Here is a 17,834-nt window from a genome sequence, read left to right on the forward strand (position 1 = left end):
GCTGCTGTTTGACTTCCACTGGGGCCGACCGGCATCCTTGGCAGTACCCTTGAAACCATGGAGGAGATATGGCATGAGAACGAGTGTTTGATCTGTGCTCAAGTGGGCCTGTTTGCAGGGGGAAAGAATTTTGGACAAGGGCGTGGGACAAGTTATAGTGGAGCTGTTTATGAGCAGAGTCGTCCACTGTGTGGAATGAGCCTGTCGGTTCTCATGGGACCTGATTAGAAGAAAGCGCACGCAAAATAATTTAAAAGTGCAAAAGAAAAGTGAGTCAAATGTCAAGAGCACATAGACCCGGTTGTTAAAACATGGACTCATGAAGGTAAATTGTGTTTCCACAAACAATTTCCTCCTTGTACAATTGGAGAAATTCTGCTTCGTCCAAGCAGAGTTCGTTGGTTCCAACTTGCCGTTGGAACATTGTTTTCCTCCGTGTTTCTGCTCCTGACCTGCATTGTGAAGGATTCTTCTTTTGACTGCAGTGGAGGAAACAAACACTTCACCTGGCTATCATAGCAGCGCAAAAGAGACCATTAGTGAATAAACTGTAAAATAAGCAGGATTAGATTATAAAACATAGATATGCCAAGCTTTAAACATCACAAAGTGCACTGTCCAACTCGTCTTCTGAAAATGAAAAGAGTACGGCACAGCTGCGAACATACCCAGATATGGCCATCCACCTGAACTGACAGGCAAGAAGCACATTCATCAGAGGAGTCGCCAAGAGGACCATAGTGACCCTGGGAAATCCACGGCTCAGGTGGGAGAACCTGTTGAGTTATGCACTCCATAACTCTGGCCTGCATATGAGCGAATCACCACTGTTGAAGGAAAGCTGTTGGAAATTCTGGTTGCAGAAGGTTCACTGGTCAGATGAGACTAAAATTTTACTTATTTTTTTTCTGACTGCACCTGGAGAGACTAACATTGGCCATCACCCTGAAAAACCTCATGCCTCAGTGAACTATTTCACGCTTTAGCATCAGGCTGTAGGAATGCCTTACTTTAGCAGGGACAGGGAAACTGGTTGGAGTGTGAACAAAGATAGAGGTGAATACATGCTCTCAATCCCATCCTTCTTTGAAAATTGCACTTCAGCAATTTTCAAAGAAGCAGTAAATATTTCAGTCTGTAGATGTTTACATCTGGGAGACAGGTGGCCCAAAAGACTTGCAGCTGCAGCAGGACTTCAGCAAAGAATCGATCCAAGTGGTCTGAATATAAAGCACAGCACACTTTTCAAATTATTCCTAATAAATGCAGAAAACCATGTATTATTTCTCTTCCACTTCACAGTTGGCCTCTTGCTATTTGGCCTATTGTGTAAAATACTTTTAGGTTTTTGTTTGTAACGTGACTGGATGTGGAAAAGTTCAAAGCGAGTGGATACTTTTGCAAGCTACTGCATGCTAATGTATTTTTAATTTTTAGACATTCATAAACAGATACTCCTTTGTATCAATCATTTGGATCTGTTTCTACCCTTGGTTCTCATCCATACCACTAACATCTCCTCCACAATATAACCTGTCAAAGACAATGATGCGACAGAGCTGGGACCGAAAGGTCTTGTTTCACTTTGTTTCTGTTTTTCCTTGTCATTTTCCAATGTGCCTGCATTGTTTGCTAATGGTGTGGATGGCAGGAGTAAGTCACGGCTGGTTAAGATCATCCGTCCACTCGTTTCGCGTCAGCGTGTTCATACGTCCGCCTGCCATTTGTTATGAAGTGAACAGGAGACCTGCTGTTTGTTCACTGCGGCTGCCGGCCTCTCATGGATCGTTCTGGAAACAGGGTACTGGAGCGTCCAGCTGGGCTGTGTGGGGTCAGGTGAGGGCAGCAGGAGGGGGATGCGCACAAAATGGTGCTCAGGTCAGGGCAGCTCTGAGAGCCGGACTCATTAACATTCCTCAGCTTCGGAGAGCGCCAGGCCAGTTGCAGCGAATAATGGCTCAGGTGGATCAACACATCATTATCCAGATTTACCTCTATTGACGCAGCTCATGATTGATAACAGGATCTCATTATGGCTTCTCCGGCTTCAGGCAAATGTTGCATCAGCCTCTTGCCTTATAATTGATGGAGTCTTGTTTTTTTTTTTTTTTTTTAAGGGAGAAAGAAAAGATATAAATGATGCAAGTTTCCAAACAGAGATGGATTAGTCTGCGCCTCTGGCCAAAGTATATTTTGTTGTGTTTATAGCAACGGAGGAGCTGGTCCATAGATAAGAATTTATCTGGAGATGAGCACTCATGGTGTCGGCTGCATTCTTTATTTTTTTTTTATCTTCTTTATCAGTGCACGTGAGCCTGCATTCATCCAGAAGGATGCATTGGCTCTATTTTAAAACACGTTTTCACCAAGAAGGAAGCACATTTAGGATTTCATTACGAGAGGCGGACCCGTCAAAATTTGGTGGTTGATTATTTTCTTTTAGGGTTTTTTTTCCCATATTTTCTTCAGAAGATCAGATTTTTTTTTTAAGAAGTTTAATGTAAGAAGAATTCCAAAGATTTTTATTCCCCCATTACAGCATAAAGGATTATTATCCATGCGTCACAGAGAGCAGTCGCTGTAAAACAAGATTTTACTAATGTTTTAAAATTATGGAGGTGATATTTTCATCAATCTTTAGCACCTTAAATAAACATTTAGCACAATTAGCATAGCTAGCTGCAGTTTAAGGTTTTTAAATCTTAAAAACCTTAAACTGGTTTTTTAAACCTGGTTTTTTTAAACCTTAAAAAACCAGGTATAGATCTCTTGGAACACTTTTCGAGTGTTCCAAGAAATCTATACCAAAATCACATGGTAAGACTTTGTTTTTTGTTTTTTGCAGTGTTATTACTTTAGTACAATTATCATTCAGTTTTTCTCTTTTTTTTTTTTTTTTTTTTTAAAGTTAAGCACGGACAAACAAACTGCAACACAGAAATTTTTGGGAGGATTAAAAATACAGCAAATAAGGCAAGGAAGGAAGATCCAGCGTCTTCAAAGACCGAGAGAGGGAAACCCTCAACAGGACACTACAGAGCATTTTTGCTTTACTTATTCAGCCTTCCTGTTATCTGCTGGATATATCACTGTCGTGAAGAAAATAGCTAACCTCAGTCAAACTTTTACACTGAAGAGTGTTACCATATTTGTTTATTATTATTTTAAGAACTTAGTCATCAGAAAAAGATAAACTTTTTAGTTTCCGACTGGTTAGTCTGATCAAGCTGAATTCTGCTGTAATCGGATCTCCAGCTGACATCTGTTATCACAGTCGCACTGTTTTTTTGTTTTTTTTTCAAAAAGCCTAAACAAAAGCATATAAAATGAACTAATTACTTTTATTTACAGCACACAATGCAACATTTATTCCTACTGCTGCAAAAATAACAATGCCATCTTTAGCACCTATTTTGACTCTGTGACTGGGCTTTTCAAAATGACAGTTAAAATTTGTCTATTTTATAAGTGTAGGAGCCTTTTTTTATAGCAACAGGTGAGGGAGGGGCACGATGGTACTCTATCGTTCACGCTGTTGCAGAAAACTCTGGCTTTTTCTCTGGCGTCTATATAACAGGATTTGAAATGAAATGTGAAAATTCCCACTTTTTAAAAACCTCGGAGCCGGCAACTGGCCCATGTCGCAGTATAATATCCCTAAAGATTATTTTGGACTCTAGAGCTCTGAAAAGGCTTTCATTCAGATGTGCAGCGGCTCTGAAGGTGATGTGACCGCCGGTCACAGAACGGTTGGCCGGAGGACGTGCTGTCAAACGCTGATGAAGCAGAAAGTCATTCAAGGTGTTCAGGTCCTGCAGGCGCATTTAAATGCAGGTGATGTGGCGAGTGCAGATACGCCACAGCTTTGTCACGGAACGTCCTGGCTCAACCAAGATTTCTGTTGAGCTTTTCCAGCTTGCAGACCGATTTGCCTGTAACACAGACACCGAGGTGGGATTTTGTTCAGTCATGTCACTCTGCCGTTTTTTTTTTTTTCCTTGGAAAGTCAAAGAGTAAAACAGGCAGAGTGGGTTGGGTGTGGGTGTGGGAGGCGGTGGCAGCGATGGGGGGGGGAGCAGCAGACTGATGGGAGTGTTGCAGCTCAGGAAGAAGTTGCTTGTGCTGTCAGCATAGTAAAAACTTTCGCCCCTGAGCTCTGACTCATTAACCGCAGCTCTGCACTTCAATGAGATACAGTACAAACCTAGTTAAGCTGCCAAGCAGGATTGTTTTGTTGCTTCAAAACAAGAATCTAATAGAGTCACAACACACAAACAAACCACAGTCGACAGACAGGAGGAGTTATTTCTCACGTTAGAAAGTTATGTAAAGCATCAGCCTAACTAGCTCTGTCCTAAACTTATATCATTGCTTTCCGTACTGTAATGCTGAGTTTATGGCTGATGTTTTGCCTCCGGTTTTGTTGGATAATGCTCTGTCTGTTCATGCTCTCTTATAGAGACTCTCCTGATGATTGCTCAACCTAATAATAAAGAGGTGTTGTCCTGATTGCTGTTGGTCCAGCACTGCTTATCTGTAAGCAAGGTAAGTTACACTTTTGACCTTACAGAAAGGTTATTTCTTATTAACTTGAGGTTATGTAATAAGCACCAGTCCTCTGTTAGCAACGTAGCGGTTTTTTGATTTGGATCCCCCTTTTCCTTTAGATGTCGACCGCCTCTGAAAACAGGATGGAAGGGCCTCGCACTAGGAGCCAAGAGAAAACCTACAAGAAGGTGAAGCCAACCAGAGCTTTGCTGTGTTGCGGTTTCTTTTCTTATTCTGACGCAATAAACCTGATTCTGGTAAACGCTTCAGTTTTAGAGCCAGTGAGTCCAAAGCAGCTTTACTTCTGAGTACCTTGAGTGGGTTAAAATGTCCTTGTGCTGCAGCACATAATGTCCTGACCCCTGTTAGGGCTGCTTGCCAGAGACCAGTGCTGGTCCCACTTGTTTTCTTTGCTTTTTTTTTTTTCTCCCTGTAGACGTCACTGAGAGTGGCAGCATTTCTAAAGATGAAACCATAACGTTTCCAGAAGCACAGCAGCTATCTTTGTCTTAGTTTGGTCTGAATATATCTAGTCATTTTGACCACCCACCTAACAGAAATATTTGTTTCTCAGCTTATAGGAGATTTACATATTTTATAAATATTTCTAGTTGGGCTTGGTGGTTTTTACACTTATTTGCATTTTCTTGTTGCACTACAAAACAATTTTATTCAACTTGGTTTATTTATACGCCTCCGGTTCAAAGCAAGTGGTGTCCAACGGCAATTTACACACAAACGCGTCCAGTTGACATACACAGAAAACACATTGGAGATTATTTAATTTGGTGTTGTCTTTAGTCTGAAACACACTAAAGCAAAACAACAACACAGAAATATTCCCACAGCAAAATGGTGTCATGTTGTAAGACTATTATCTCAGATGTGTCTGTGTTGTTTTATAATTCTTGTTGTTTTGATTTCAGTTCCAATTAATGATGTTAATTACAAAAAGGACTTATTTTATTTTATTTTTTTTCCAATTTTTCCCCCCACTATTTGTCCCATGAGAACGTCAATAAATATGTATTTGAACAATAATAATTAGATGCAGACAAAGTAATTGGCCACCGGTGATGAATGTATCTAAAAATATTTTCATACTTTTGCAGGTAACGTAACTTTACCCTAAATGGGTTTTTTTTTAACCAATTTACTTCATCAGGAAAGAAAATCAAATTTTAAGAAATAATTGTTTTAAAATGAAATTTTAGCACAACTACCAAAACAATGCTTTATTTTAGGGCTTTTTACACAACTTTATCAAGTTGCAGTAAATTCGTAGAGTGCTGCAAATGTCTGCAGGGCGTCTGCACCAGCAGGGCGATGTTTTAATCCTCGCTATTTTAGCGTTCCAAATAAACCTGCTGTTTTTCTTTCTATTTTCCCGTCAAGACCACGTCATCGGCCTTGAAGGGAGCCATTCAGCTCGGCATCGGCTACACAGTGGGCAACCTCACCTCAAAGCCGGACAGAGACGTTCTTATGCAAGACTTCTATGTGGTGGAGAGCGTCTTCCTACCCAGGTTAGTGGTGCACGGAGCTAAGCGGTGCACATACGTGGACGTGCTCCGTTTTTAGTGCAATGCAGAAAGCTCAGCAGAAGCCTCTAAATGTTAGTTATTTGTACAATGGGTGATTGCAGAGTAGCAGCATGAGTTTCATCAAATCTCAAGGTTATTTCACGGCAGGGGGCCGTGAATCAGAAAGCCACTTCATAAAATGCAGCATACATGTAGGTGGAAACAGCCTGAAACAGCTGACTAATGTCTGCAGATTTGTTGTGCTTTTTTGCCCATTATATATATATATATATATATATATATATATATATATATATATATATATATATATATATATATATATATTGTCTGAGTTTGTTCTACAAACAATGAATAACTAGTCTTGCCCAGTGGGTAAACTGCAGCCAGAGCCTCTCCATCATCATTTCTCAGCAGTCAGTTCTCCTCGTCTGAGTCATGATGCAGGGATGCTACTATTCCTGCGGATTATCCTCCCAAGAGCTGTGAAATCAGCTTACTGCATGCCTCTGGCTGCCGCTGCGGCGCTCAGCAGACGTCGGCGTGCGTCCTCTCCGTCTTCTCAGGCTGTCTTCACAATTGCATCATCAGCTTAGAGAATCATTTGATATGATCTGAAGCTCAACCACGAAAGTGGGATCCTCTCATCCATCATCACACAGCTGGAGTTCTAACTCTGTCGCTGTCTGGATACAGAGAGCAGGGATTTCTAACCTTTGGCATCTGACACACGTGACTTTCAGATGATCAGCAACGGTTGTTTTGCTATATAATGAGACACTGATAAGAGTTTTGTGATCAGTTTCTGAATTTTCTGAAAGTTTTGTCTTTCCGATTTCAGTTTTAGCCAATTCAGATTTTTCTTTAGACTGATAGACAACAGCATTTAAAACATATTTTTTTTCTTTCCTTCCTCCTGTGAGGAGCCATTATTTATTCAAATTGAAAGCAGAGATGTCACACCATGCTTATGAAAGAGCCATTACTGTAAAACAAGAGTTCACTAATATTTTATTACCAAGTCATAATGAGCCTAGTGTTGCTTTGGGAAAACTCTAGCAGCCTTTTAGATTAGGGATTAGCAGCATTACTGAAATACCAGTCTCTGTGTGTGGAAATCTAAGTTCTTAACTCAGAGGTTTTCAAAAGGCTGCAAACAAAAAATCCTGAAAATAATTCAGAGCAATTTTGCTGTTGTTTGCTCAGCCTTCCTGTTATCTATTGAAGTATCGCTCTCTCACTCTGTCGAAGGCTGGATTAACTTCAGGTCAACATGTTGCATCACATACAGATTCCTTTTATATGCCTTCCTACAATCTTTGTAGGAATGATTTAAGACCCATCACGGGTTTGCAGAACCTGTGAGTCTCTGTGGAGGGATTTTGGCCTCTTCTTCCTTGCAGGACTGTTTGAATTCAGCCACATCGGAGAACTTTTGGGGATGGAGAGCCAGTTTAAGGTCACACCTCTGGATCTCAGGCAGAATTAGCCCTAGTCACTCAGATGTGGCACTGCTGGTTTTGCTTTACGTCATCATCCGGCTGCATAACCCAGGTTCACGTCGAAGGACGTTCTCCTTCAGCGTTGTCCCACAGGTTCTGTTTAAGTGATTACCTGCTTGTACTGATCAGGCGGTAATCATTAGAAAATGTCCTGTTGTACTTACTGAGGCTATCTTTGTCCAATTCAACTTTGTTATACGAGTTGAAAGATTTATGCGAGGCAAGAAAAGTTCAAATCAAATAAATCTATTAGGGGGAAAATATTGCTTTAATGAACTGTTCCTTATTCCAAACAGCTTATTTTAGTACAAATTTTTCAAATCATTATTGCAATGTTGATGTACTTGTAATATATTCCGCTGCCCTATTTATGTCATTTTTAGCTATCTGGTTAGAGCTCATTTACTTCTGATTTGTAGTTTAATTTTTTTCTTTTATTCAAACTGGACTTTGTATTTCAAGACTTCAAGCTAATTTATGATTAAAACTCTTGAAATGTCAGAGCCGACTGATAAATCATTACCCCAAGGGAGTCTTATAGTTATTTAGTCAAGAATGTGGTAGTTGAGAAACCTGTTAAGGTTTATAATAGCCACGATAAAAATAGCTGTAATCTCCTAAAAAGGGGGTCACTCAGAGTTGTTTGCGTGGACACACACATTCGTCAAACAAGGTTGTGTTTAACCCTCGGGTTTCAGGAAGAGAATGAGAGACCTGTAAGGAAGTACTTTGTGGTCTTGGCTTTTGAGACGCGACACCCGGATATGCAAACTCACTATGCAAACCTGTTCCTGGCACGCACACATCTCCTATTAATGAGCAACGGCCAAACATTACTCTTGTTGATGCTGCGGCTTCTGGTTGAGAGGCGGGAGTTTAAAACCATCAGTGTCATCTGGCATCATGTTTGGGTTGAATAAAGGCTGCAAGCTGTCCAGCTTTTCTTTGAAATATAAAAGCTAGGAAGGAAGAAAATTACCCAAGACAGAAGTCAGGAGAAATGGAATATTCTACATTTAATACCTGACATAATCGTTTCTTTTTCTTTTTTCTTTTTTGTTCTCTGCCTTCTCTAAGCAGTTTCCCTTCGGTGAAAACGTAAAACACTTGTATTTCTTTTCTGAAAGACTGAGAGGAAGGTTAAGCGATGAGCTCTGAAGCTTTTATTTGCCTCTCTTGTCTGTCAACGCTCCTTCTTGTCTTTATCTTCCCGTTTTCCTCTGGAGGTTTATCGGCTGCTGTCAGTCTAGTTTTCACGCTCGCACCCCAGCTTTGCTCTCCTCTTTTTTTTTGTTTCACTTTAACTTCTTCTCAGTGGAACTGCACACGACTGTCTTCCTGATCAGATTGGATCAAACATTTCCATGTGCTGTTTGCGCTCGACAACTTTCCGTGACAGGTGAACACCGCTGCCATCCTGCGCTGAACAAAGCAGTCAAATTACTTTGTGGGGTTATATTACAGGGCACAGCCCAGACTGTTGCCCCAGCACACAACAACAAAATAGTCTGGTTACTCGGATCATTGTTTAAGAACCCTGATTTAGAGTCGCCCTGGAAAACTTAATCTTTATTAACCTACTTCCATATTTAGGATCCACGAAAAGCAGTTCCAGTGAGCTTACGTCGGCTCACTCCCACCGTATTATTGACACGCTAGTTCATGTGTCGCGGTTCTCCCCTGGAATGAAAGCTAGCTTGGGAACCGAATGGGGCCAACCTTTGTCAAAGCCTGTCTGAGAATGTCCCGCACTCCAGCCAAAGATGAAAAAAATAAATAAATAATCCAAGGCTATTGTGTTATTTTAGGGCTTTTTGCAGGTCCTTTTTCTCCCTCTGAGGAAAGGCTCATGTGCTGCTGATTATTGTTCAGATCCAGTAATCGGACTCACCTTCAGCCTCCAGGCGAACTACTCTACACCGGCCTTTTTCTTTCTTTTTTTCGTGTCACGACAGTTGTTATGGATCCAGGTTCTTGCAGATGACTGAACTGAACTCTGTCCATGCATTAGTGCCGCGTTTCTCAACCTGCTGGTCCTCAGGGCCCACTGACCGTCAGGTTTTAGATGCATCTCTGCTCCAGAACACTTAGTTAAAATTATTTCATTACCTCCTCCATGACAGCGGAGAAACACTCCATCAATGGCTAAAAATGCAATGACCCACTAGACTGATAAGATTGTTGTTTATTGAGATTTTATAGGAATAATGTGTCTTCTGCATCTTCTATTATTATTTTTCATTCCTTGGTTTCTTCATCATGTTACAGTGAGGGAAGTAACTTGACTCCTGCTCATCACTACCCAGACTTCCGCTTCAAGACGTACGCGCCGCTGGCTTTCCGTTATTTCAGAGATCTGTTTGGCATCAAACCAGACGACTATCTGGTAAGACCTAAAATCTTTCCAACACTCCAAGTAGCTGATTTATTTATTTATTTTTTTACAGAGGCAAATCAGAAAAGCGTGCCATAGTGCCAAAACCTTGAAGAACAGTTTTTCACATCATTTACAGCTGCAGTTCTCTGCCAGTTTTGCAGATTTAGAGTCAAAAGGTTTTATTTACTCTTTCCAAAATAGCTCAAGCTCGTTCAGATCAGATGGTGTGTGTGCGAACATTAGTTTCCAAGTCTTGTCACAGATTCTGAAATTAATTATAGACGGGACTTTGACGAGGCCATTGAAACACATAAATGCACTTTGAACCAAGCCATTCCACAGGAGCCCAGGCTGCATATCAAGGCCCATTCTCCTGCTGTTGTAACCTCCAACCGGTTTTCCTCCATGATTGCATTTAACGCCGTTCGTCTTCCTGAAAGCATCTACACGACATAATGCTGCCACCACCATGTTTCACAGCAACGCCAAATACAAATGCACATCAATTATTACATTTATAAAACAAAAAACCTCCACTTGCCTATTTGTGAATTTTTCAATGGAGTGTAATTACAGATAATTTTATTATATATCTAAAATATTTTAATGAAAATGCAGGAAATGAAGAAGACTGGGGACAGAACGTAGTTATGGTTTCCACTGTGCATATCAATGCATGTTCAGTGATATTTGGTGTGCGAACTATTAAAATACGCAGTGAGAAGTGTTTTAAAGGGGGTCTCAATTATTTACGAATTTTAACCATTCATTTTTGTGTTGGTTAAAGGGTAGCAATAGGTTTGCCATGCGCTGTATAACCCCTGTGGAAAAAAACCCATTAAACATGTTTATTGTTGAGCTTCATAAATCTGGACTTTGGTTTCTGAGGTCAGCTGATGTGAGGAAAAGGTTCACTGAAAAGCTATGATATTAAAATATGTGAATACTTTTAAATTTCTTCTTTCTTTTTTTTAAAGTGGCAGAGATGCTTATAGAAGTTATTGTTAAAAAATGAGACAAAAACATTTTGTCTCATTTTGTGTACAACGTGTTCATGTGCTGACCACTAACAAATGGTTCCTTCTATCAGTGCTGCACATTTTTTGAAGTAATTTGGTTCGCTTGACCCCACCCCTCAGTGATGTTACATCTAAACATTCCTCACAAAAACTCCTCATGTTAAGTACTTCCACGACATTCCTCTTAGGATGTTAGTGGCTCCCAAGCAGAAACTTTCTTCCTGTTTAAATGCTTTTATGGGGGAAAAAAAACAATCAAACAAGTTCAATGTCCGACTGTCCTTGGTTGTTATTGTGAGTCGTAATCCACAGAATGGTGGACCATAAGGCAGCTAGACTTCTGTTTCTGTTCAGACAGTTTTACTAACATTTACTTCAAGGACACAGATTCTGATATTTTTTAAAAAAATATTCTGAGTCCTTTCAGATTCAATGTAAAGCCCAGATGCTACAAGCTAATTCAAACCATTGAACATTTTACTCTGACAAGATATGAGCAGAGGTGATTAGTTCAAGAACTGATTAAAAGGTAAAAGTTTAGAAGTTTTCGTCATCCTCTTTCTTTTGTTTAATCCTGTTGGATTTTCTTTCAAAACTTGTTCAGGAATCAAGTAAGAATCTTCAGAAGTTCCTTGTTTTTGAGCTCCACTTTATGCTTTGTTCTCAGAACCAAATTAGATTTTGTGTGATGTTATGACTTTATCCTGTTATGACTTTATCCTGTTATGACGCCGTTTGCCTATTTCCCATCTGCCTCCAGGCCCTTTCATAAATCCAGCCAGCTGTATTCTTGTTTTTGAGCGCTGACATTATTTCTGCACCAGCGACAAAAGACAAAAAACAAAAGGAAAAAAGATTAACTTCAAGGCAGAAGAGCGAGGATTTCATTAGGCGCGACAAAGTAGAGCGTTTGCTACAGCTAGTTGTGGCTTCAGGTGGTGATGGATTCAGTCAGGCAGAGGCCACGCAGCCCAGGCTAATTAAAACCAGGAATCAAAGCACATGTAAAAGAACGATGAGCTTCAGATGTGTTTGTGCCAGTTATTCAATGTGACTGCAGACGGTGGTCGGCTGTCTCCAGGGAGAGGGAGCAGATGCCTGCAGTGTTTCTCATCTCCTCTGAACATGTTGCTCTCATAACGCACCGATTAACATCTAGCACTTCTCCACAGTCTGCTGCTCACTTTCGATGCGACTTCTGGATTATAGTTTGCCATTTATGTTAAGATTTTCCTTATTGCTGTTAAAAAGTGTCTGATTAACCCAGAGCTGAAAGGATAATGTTCTGTCTCGGCAAAGTGATGCTTGCTTCCTTTAAATAATAATATTCAAAAACTAATAAGAGCCACGATCTGTCAGTCTGAAGGATGAATTTTTTTTTGAGGAGGATCAAGAACCTTTCTGTATTTATTTATTTAGATTTTAAAATTTATTTATAATTTAAAGTTAACTGTAATATTAACACTTTTGCAAAAATAAGAATTGGAATTAAAATCATTAACAGCTAGTAATCATGATATAATGTAAAATGTGCAAAAGGTGACGCACTGGCTTTTCCCATGTGCACTAAAAGACTGCCTGGGTTATTTTAAAGCATGCATTCACACAAAGGTTTTTTTGACTATAGCGACTTGGCAAGATGTGGAGATTCTTGGGCCCCTCCTGCGTAGAGTAAGAGGTTACCTTGGATCTACCTTTGCTCCGACAAGGACATTTTGAATAGACCTGGACAATAGGTGTGTAGCAGCCAAATCTGAGCTGTGCATGTGCACAAAAGACAATTGACTCTTCATCTTAGATGGGAGATATGTTACTTTTAGCAAATGCCAGACTTTACTGTCTGTTATCATTGTTGGATCTCAGTCATGCTGTTATGAGAGAGGAAAAAATGAAGGTCTGAAAAGCATTCATAGCATTTGTGTTTATGTAATGACTGGAAAAAAAACCCCTACAGAAATTAAGCTGATCCTCATTTCCGCTAAGTCCTAAGCTTCATAAGAGATTTATTGCCATTTATCTCTTGTAGTTTCAAACAAACAAAAAAAAATGTTTGCCTTTTTTTCTTTTGCCATATAAACTTTTACAGAGTTTCCATGTTTTTAGTCTTCTTGTTTAGAGCTGCTCTGGTTTGATTGCACTGCGGATGAAGCCGCTCTCCCGAAAGCCTGATCCTTGCTACGTGTGAAACACTAAATTGATGTTATGATTTTCCTTCCTCAGTACTCACTCGTAAATGAGCCTTTGATTGAGCTGGCCAACCCGGGCGCCAGCGGCTCGCTCTTCTACCTGACCAGCGATGATGAGTTCATCATTAAGACGGTTCAGCACAAAGAGGCCAAGTTTCTGCAGAGGCTGCTACCTGGATACTACATGGTGAGGAGCACAGTTCTTTTTTCCCCCTCTTACGCTCGGATTATGAGGCCAATTACGAAAACCTAAAAATATACGACCAAAAAAAAACAAAAACAAAAAAAAAACAACCCAAAAAACAGCAACAATGACTGTTGAGTTGTAAAGGTTTCATTTTATTTTTGGTGAAATAAAACAACATGATGAGTATTCTTCTAACTGAAAACATGGAGGAAAATGACAATGAACACAAACAACTAATAACACCAGCATGAGTGTTGGAATCAGCTGAAGTTAATTAAAATATTTTAATTCCCAAGGGTCATGATATATATTGTTTTTTTATTGATGATTGCAGTGAAATATCTAAAATAAAATCAAGTTGAATGCAGAAGAGAGAGGAGTTGTTAGTGGCAGACTTCACTGTGAGCCGGTGAACCGTGATTAAAGCCTGGATGGATGGAAATGATCAGTCAGCAGTTTTATATCTGGGATGCAGAAATAATTTTTCTTGGTAACGTGTCTAATGGATATATCATTGCGTTACGGTGCACGGTGAAAAATCCCTTCCTATGGTTTCTTTCTGTTAAACTTAAGTAGATTTATTTAAGCTATCAGGGCAAAAAACCCCGAAATGATTTCTACTATAATGCAACTTCCACAGATCAGGTATTCTTCCCTTTTGTCCTAATAAATAGAATATGCGTTAATGAAAGTGTGTCAAGTCTGAAATGTCCTGCATGTTAGATCTGAATGTTGAATGCAAGCACTGTCTAAACCCACAGAACCTGAACCAGAATCCGCGCACGCTGCTGCCCAAGTTTTACGGCTTGTACTGCATCCAGACGGGGGGCTTCAACATCCGACTGGTGGTGATGAACAATGTGCTTCCTCGCTCGGTCAAGATGCACTACAAGTATGACCTGAAGGGATCCACCTACAAGAGGCGAGCGTCCAGGAAAGAGAGGGAGAAAGCCCGTCCGACGTACAAAGATCTGGACTTTCAGGACATGCATGAGGAGGGTCTTTACTTTGACACAGAGACATACAACAACCTGATGAAGACCCTGCAGAGGGACTGTCGGGTAGGTGGAGGTTCATCAGTGTGACAGTCGACTTTCTCTGAAACAGAAAGAGCTGCTACATACTGGAAATGAATTCTTGAATAATCGTCTTTATCTGAGAGGTCAAGAACAGAGGAGACGTCACACCAGGCGAGAGAGCAGTTGATGTTAAACAGGGTTTTACTAATTTGAACAGAGACAAAATGATTAAGGAATCAAGTAAGATTCCTTTTTAAGTTTTAGAGTTTGATGTTATGAGGTTTAAACACAATTGGTGCGTTTCACATTTACTCATTGTAAGCATTAGTCTTCCTGTAGTTTTCTGAAGTTGGCTTTGGTTCAGGTTGCCTTGTTCACTATGTGACAGCTGCTACGTAGCATAAAAGGTCACAAGTAATGATTAAAACGGCACTTACCAAAGATTAGCTAGTAACAATAACATTTTCTTTCCAAATTGCTTCTTTGGCTTAATTTTTAAACCTCTAAAAATAACAAAAATTAAGTCCTCTGCCTCAGTAACAAATATCACACCAAAGAATGTTGTTTTCACTGCCACCTGGTTGTCTATGCATGTTCAGGTAAACATTGGATTGTCAAGTTTCCAATTGAACAGTCACCAGCAGATTACTCTGTCCATTTACTTGCAAATAAATGTTTAGAAGTGCAGAAAACACAGTAATATAACAAGCCAAGATGCTCAAGGTGGTGTAAATTTCCTGGGGTAAGTGATTTAATGCTGCTACACATCCTCATTACTTTCTGGAAAATTTCCAATTAGGTGGTTAGCCTTAGAGAATAACGCTCTCAGAAAACACCTTTACCTTGATTCAACTTCAGAGGGAGGCTGTCTGTTTGACCATTAAATTTGGTAGCAGTAAAATAAAAAGCTATTATTAAACAGTGAGGCACTAAGCAGGTTTTTGTGCAGTGATGTTCCTACACTGCAGTAAACAGTCTCTTGGGACAGCTTTATTAGGGATGAAAGTATGAATTACAGGAAGCTGTTTGAGTAGCTTTATTTCATGCTCTTTGTCAGAGTGTTTGAGCTGCGAGGTGTAATATCCTGGTCAGTGTAGAGTTATCGGGGTATTACTGTAAACGTGGACTTACCCAGAGACCAGGAGGGAAGACTTCCTGGCAGAGCTGGAGCAATCTAATGAGTCTCATTACACCAAACTCAATGTTGCCCGCAGTTTTTAAAGATTGGGACCACATGGGCAACAATTAGAGCACTTGAGTTTTGGATATATTTAGTTTGTCCTGTTATATAAGGCTCTGGTTTTATTTAGAAAGAGAACATTATGTGACAAAGTTCCTTTTTTTTCTTGATTAAAGTGCATTTTACATTAGTGTGGCTATTTTGGATCAATCAGAGATTGTTTCCTGGTAATATTTGAACATGTGTTGATTTCCCACCTCTTTCCAATGGGGGCTATTTTTAAATGTGTTTGGATTTGAGTGAGGTCAAGCTGGAGAGATTGCGGTAAATTCAAACAGCCTTTATGCCACTTACTATCTTATATGTTGATATTCCCAAAGGTTCCCTACTTTCATTTATGAAAGTTTTCTTGAGCAAAGTGTGCAGAGTGACATCTTACTTTTTGAAAAGTCCCTGCTTCTTTAATTTTTAACCTAGCTGTATGAAGGAGCAGACAAACCTTTCCCCCAAAGTTTAACAGTTTTGAGACAAAGGCATGAAAATGTAATTAAAATATATTAATTGTTTTTGACTCTGTTTTAACAAGGTGGTAGGCTATTTTTTAACCAGACAACAACAGCTGTGACGTGTCACTCATTAGCACCGACTAGCATGCTAACAAGATTGCTTCTTAACCAGAAGCAATCTTGTTAGCATGCTAGCAAGTTTGACTTAATGCCAGCGTTGACAGGGAAGATAAAGATGGTAAAAAAGCTAATTCTTGCTCTGACAATGAAACATTCCCATCACAAGTCTTTAATTATTTAAAAACATTTACAAAGTTTATATCTTGATTCATATAGTCATCTAAAAACGATTTTAAAAAATCAACATCACCGGGTAAATTCGGTTGCAATTGAAATCAAAATCATTTGGTTACAACTCAACTATTTTATTACCATTACATTCACAACCATTTAAGCTTAGTTAATGTTTTCATAATATTTAACTTAATTCCCCAACATTCATTTCTGCAATGTATGAACGTGCTACATGTTTTTAGCAGAAAGCGTTGGAGCCTCAGCTCTGTGCGGTGTGTCATTGTCAGGACTTCCTGCGCTCGCCTTCTAAACGGGAAGCAAAGTGCCCGCTAAGCAGAATCTCAGTCCATTTCCATGAGTAAGCAGCTAACCCCGTAACCCCAGAGGGGACCTGAACACAGGAAGGGCTGTCAGAAGCCAAGCAACAGTGGGGTGAAGGGCGTGGAGGGAATCAAAGAGGGTTGTTTTTTTTTTTGCAAGGGTGCAGGATCACTTCCTTTTTTTACATCAAGAGCTTAGATATTAGACATTTTAGCAGGTCAGAGTTGAGCTGGAGCCAGAGCGAAAGCGAGAAGAAAAGGACGGATTCACATTTGAGTTACACGAGACACTTGTAGCAAAATGCCGGCTGTGCTGTCTTCCTTTTAAGTTTCCGTCCCGCTGCAGCTCCCCTGATAACGCCACAAATGCCAAAACGGCATTAGGCATTAATAATTAATGCTGAACTCACAGAGATTGAAACAGAGAAGGTTAATGGGAGTGTGAGTGTGTGTTGGTGCCACTGATGTGATGGGGTTTGTAATTGGTGCGTTGCAGCGAGACAAACACGACGGTGACAAGCTGCTCAGAGGACTTTACTCACACCCACCCCGACACTGAAGTTCTGCTTTCTTTTGTTTTTACAGCAGAAGCCACATTTATCGTTAAATCATTTTTAAGTTGAAACAAATATAAGCGTAAATATCTGGGTCCTGCCTGATGCATTCTGCTAATACTCATCCTGAGCTCTCCGGTATAACTTTTGTATCTCGCCACGTTGAAAGCCTTCTGGCATAAAGGTATACCAAGATTCAAAGAAAATTAATTGTTTCAACACAGCTAAAAATGTCCAACATTTTTTTGTAGAGCAAATGGAGTGCAGCTCTTCCCTCCCACACAGATCCCTGCACACTGATGGTCAGCAGGCTAAAAAGGAGGCTTCTGCACTTTCGACATGCTTACAATTAAGACGTATACTCTTGTTTGACAGTATTACTAAATGCAAAAAAACCCCACAAAAAAAACATGCCATGATAAATGTATTGATGGTGTTTATCATTGTTTCATATTATTTTATCTGCAGCTGGAATAGTTAATGCACTTATTTTTTAAAGAAAATTAATCGGATCATGTCATACTTTTTTTTTTTTAAGTCCTTATAAAACTTGTCAGACTATGAGAATCTTATACGAGCCAAAGGAGCACTGTTTACTTAC

General features: G+C 39.9%; 1 protein-coding gene across 1 annotated transcript in view; it reads left to right on the top strand.

Annotated features, from left to right (window-relative positions):
- Positions 1-17,834, top strand: part of pip5k1bb (phosphatidylinositol-4-phosphate 5-kinase, type I, beta b) — a 39,978-nt gene that overhangs the window by 8,781 nt on the left and 13,363 nt on the right. Inside the window, exons 2-7 of the mRNA XM_044110882.1 lie at positions 4,460-4,545; positions 4,668-4,736; positions 5,944-6,074; positions 9,860-9,977; positions 13,208-13,360; positions 14,122-14,421. Coding sequence (XP_043966817.1) covers positions 4,668-4,736; positions 5,944-6,074; positions 9,860-9,977; positions 13,208-13,360; positions 14,122-14,421 — 771 coding nt within the window. The 5' untranslated portion in view covers positions 4,460-4,545. The remainder of the gene's footprint in view (positions 1-4,459; positions 4,546-4,667; positions 4,737-5,943; positions 6,075-9,859; positions 9,978-13,207; positions 13,361-14,121; positions 14,422-17,834) is intronic.

Source organism: Gambusia affinis, linkage group LG03 (assembly GCF_019740435.1).
Source record: "Gambusia affinis linkage group LG03, SWU_Gaff_1.0, whole genome shotgun sequence".
Lineage (NCBI taxonomy): Eukaryota > Metazoa > Chordata > Actinopteri > Cyprinodontiformes > Poeciliidae > Gambusia > Gambusia affinis.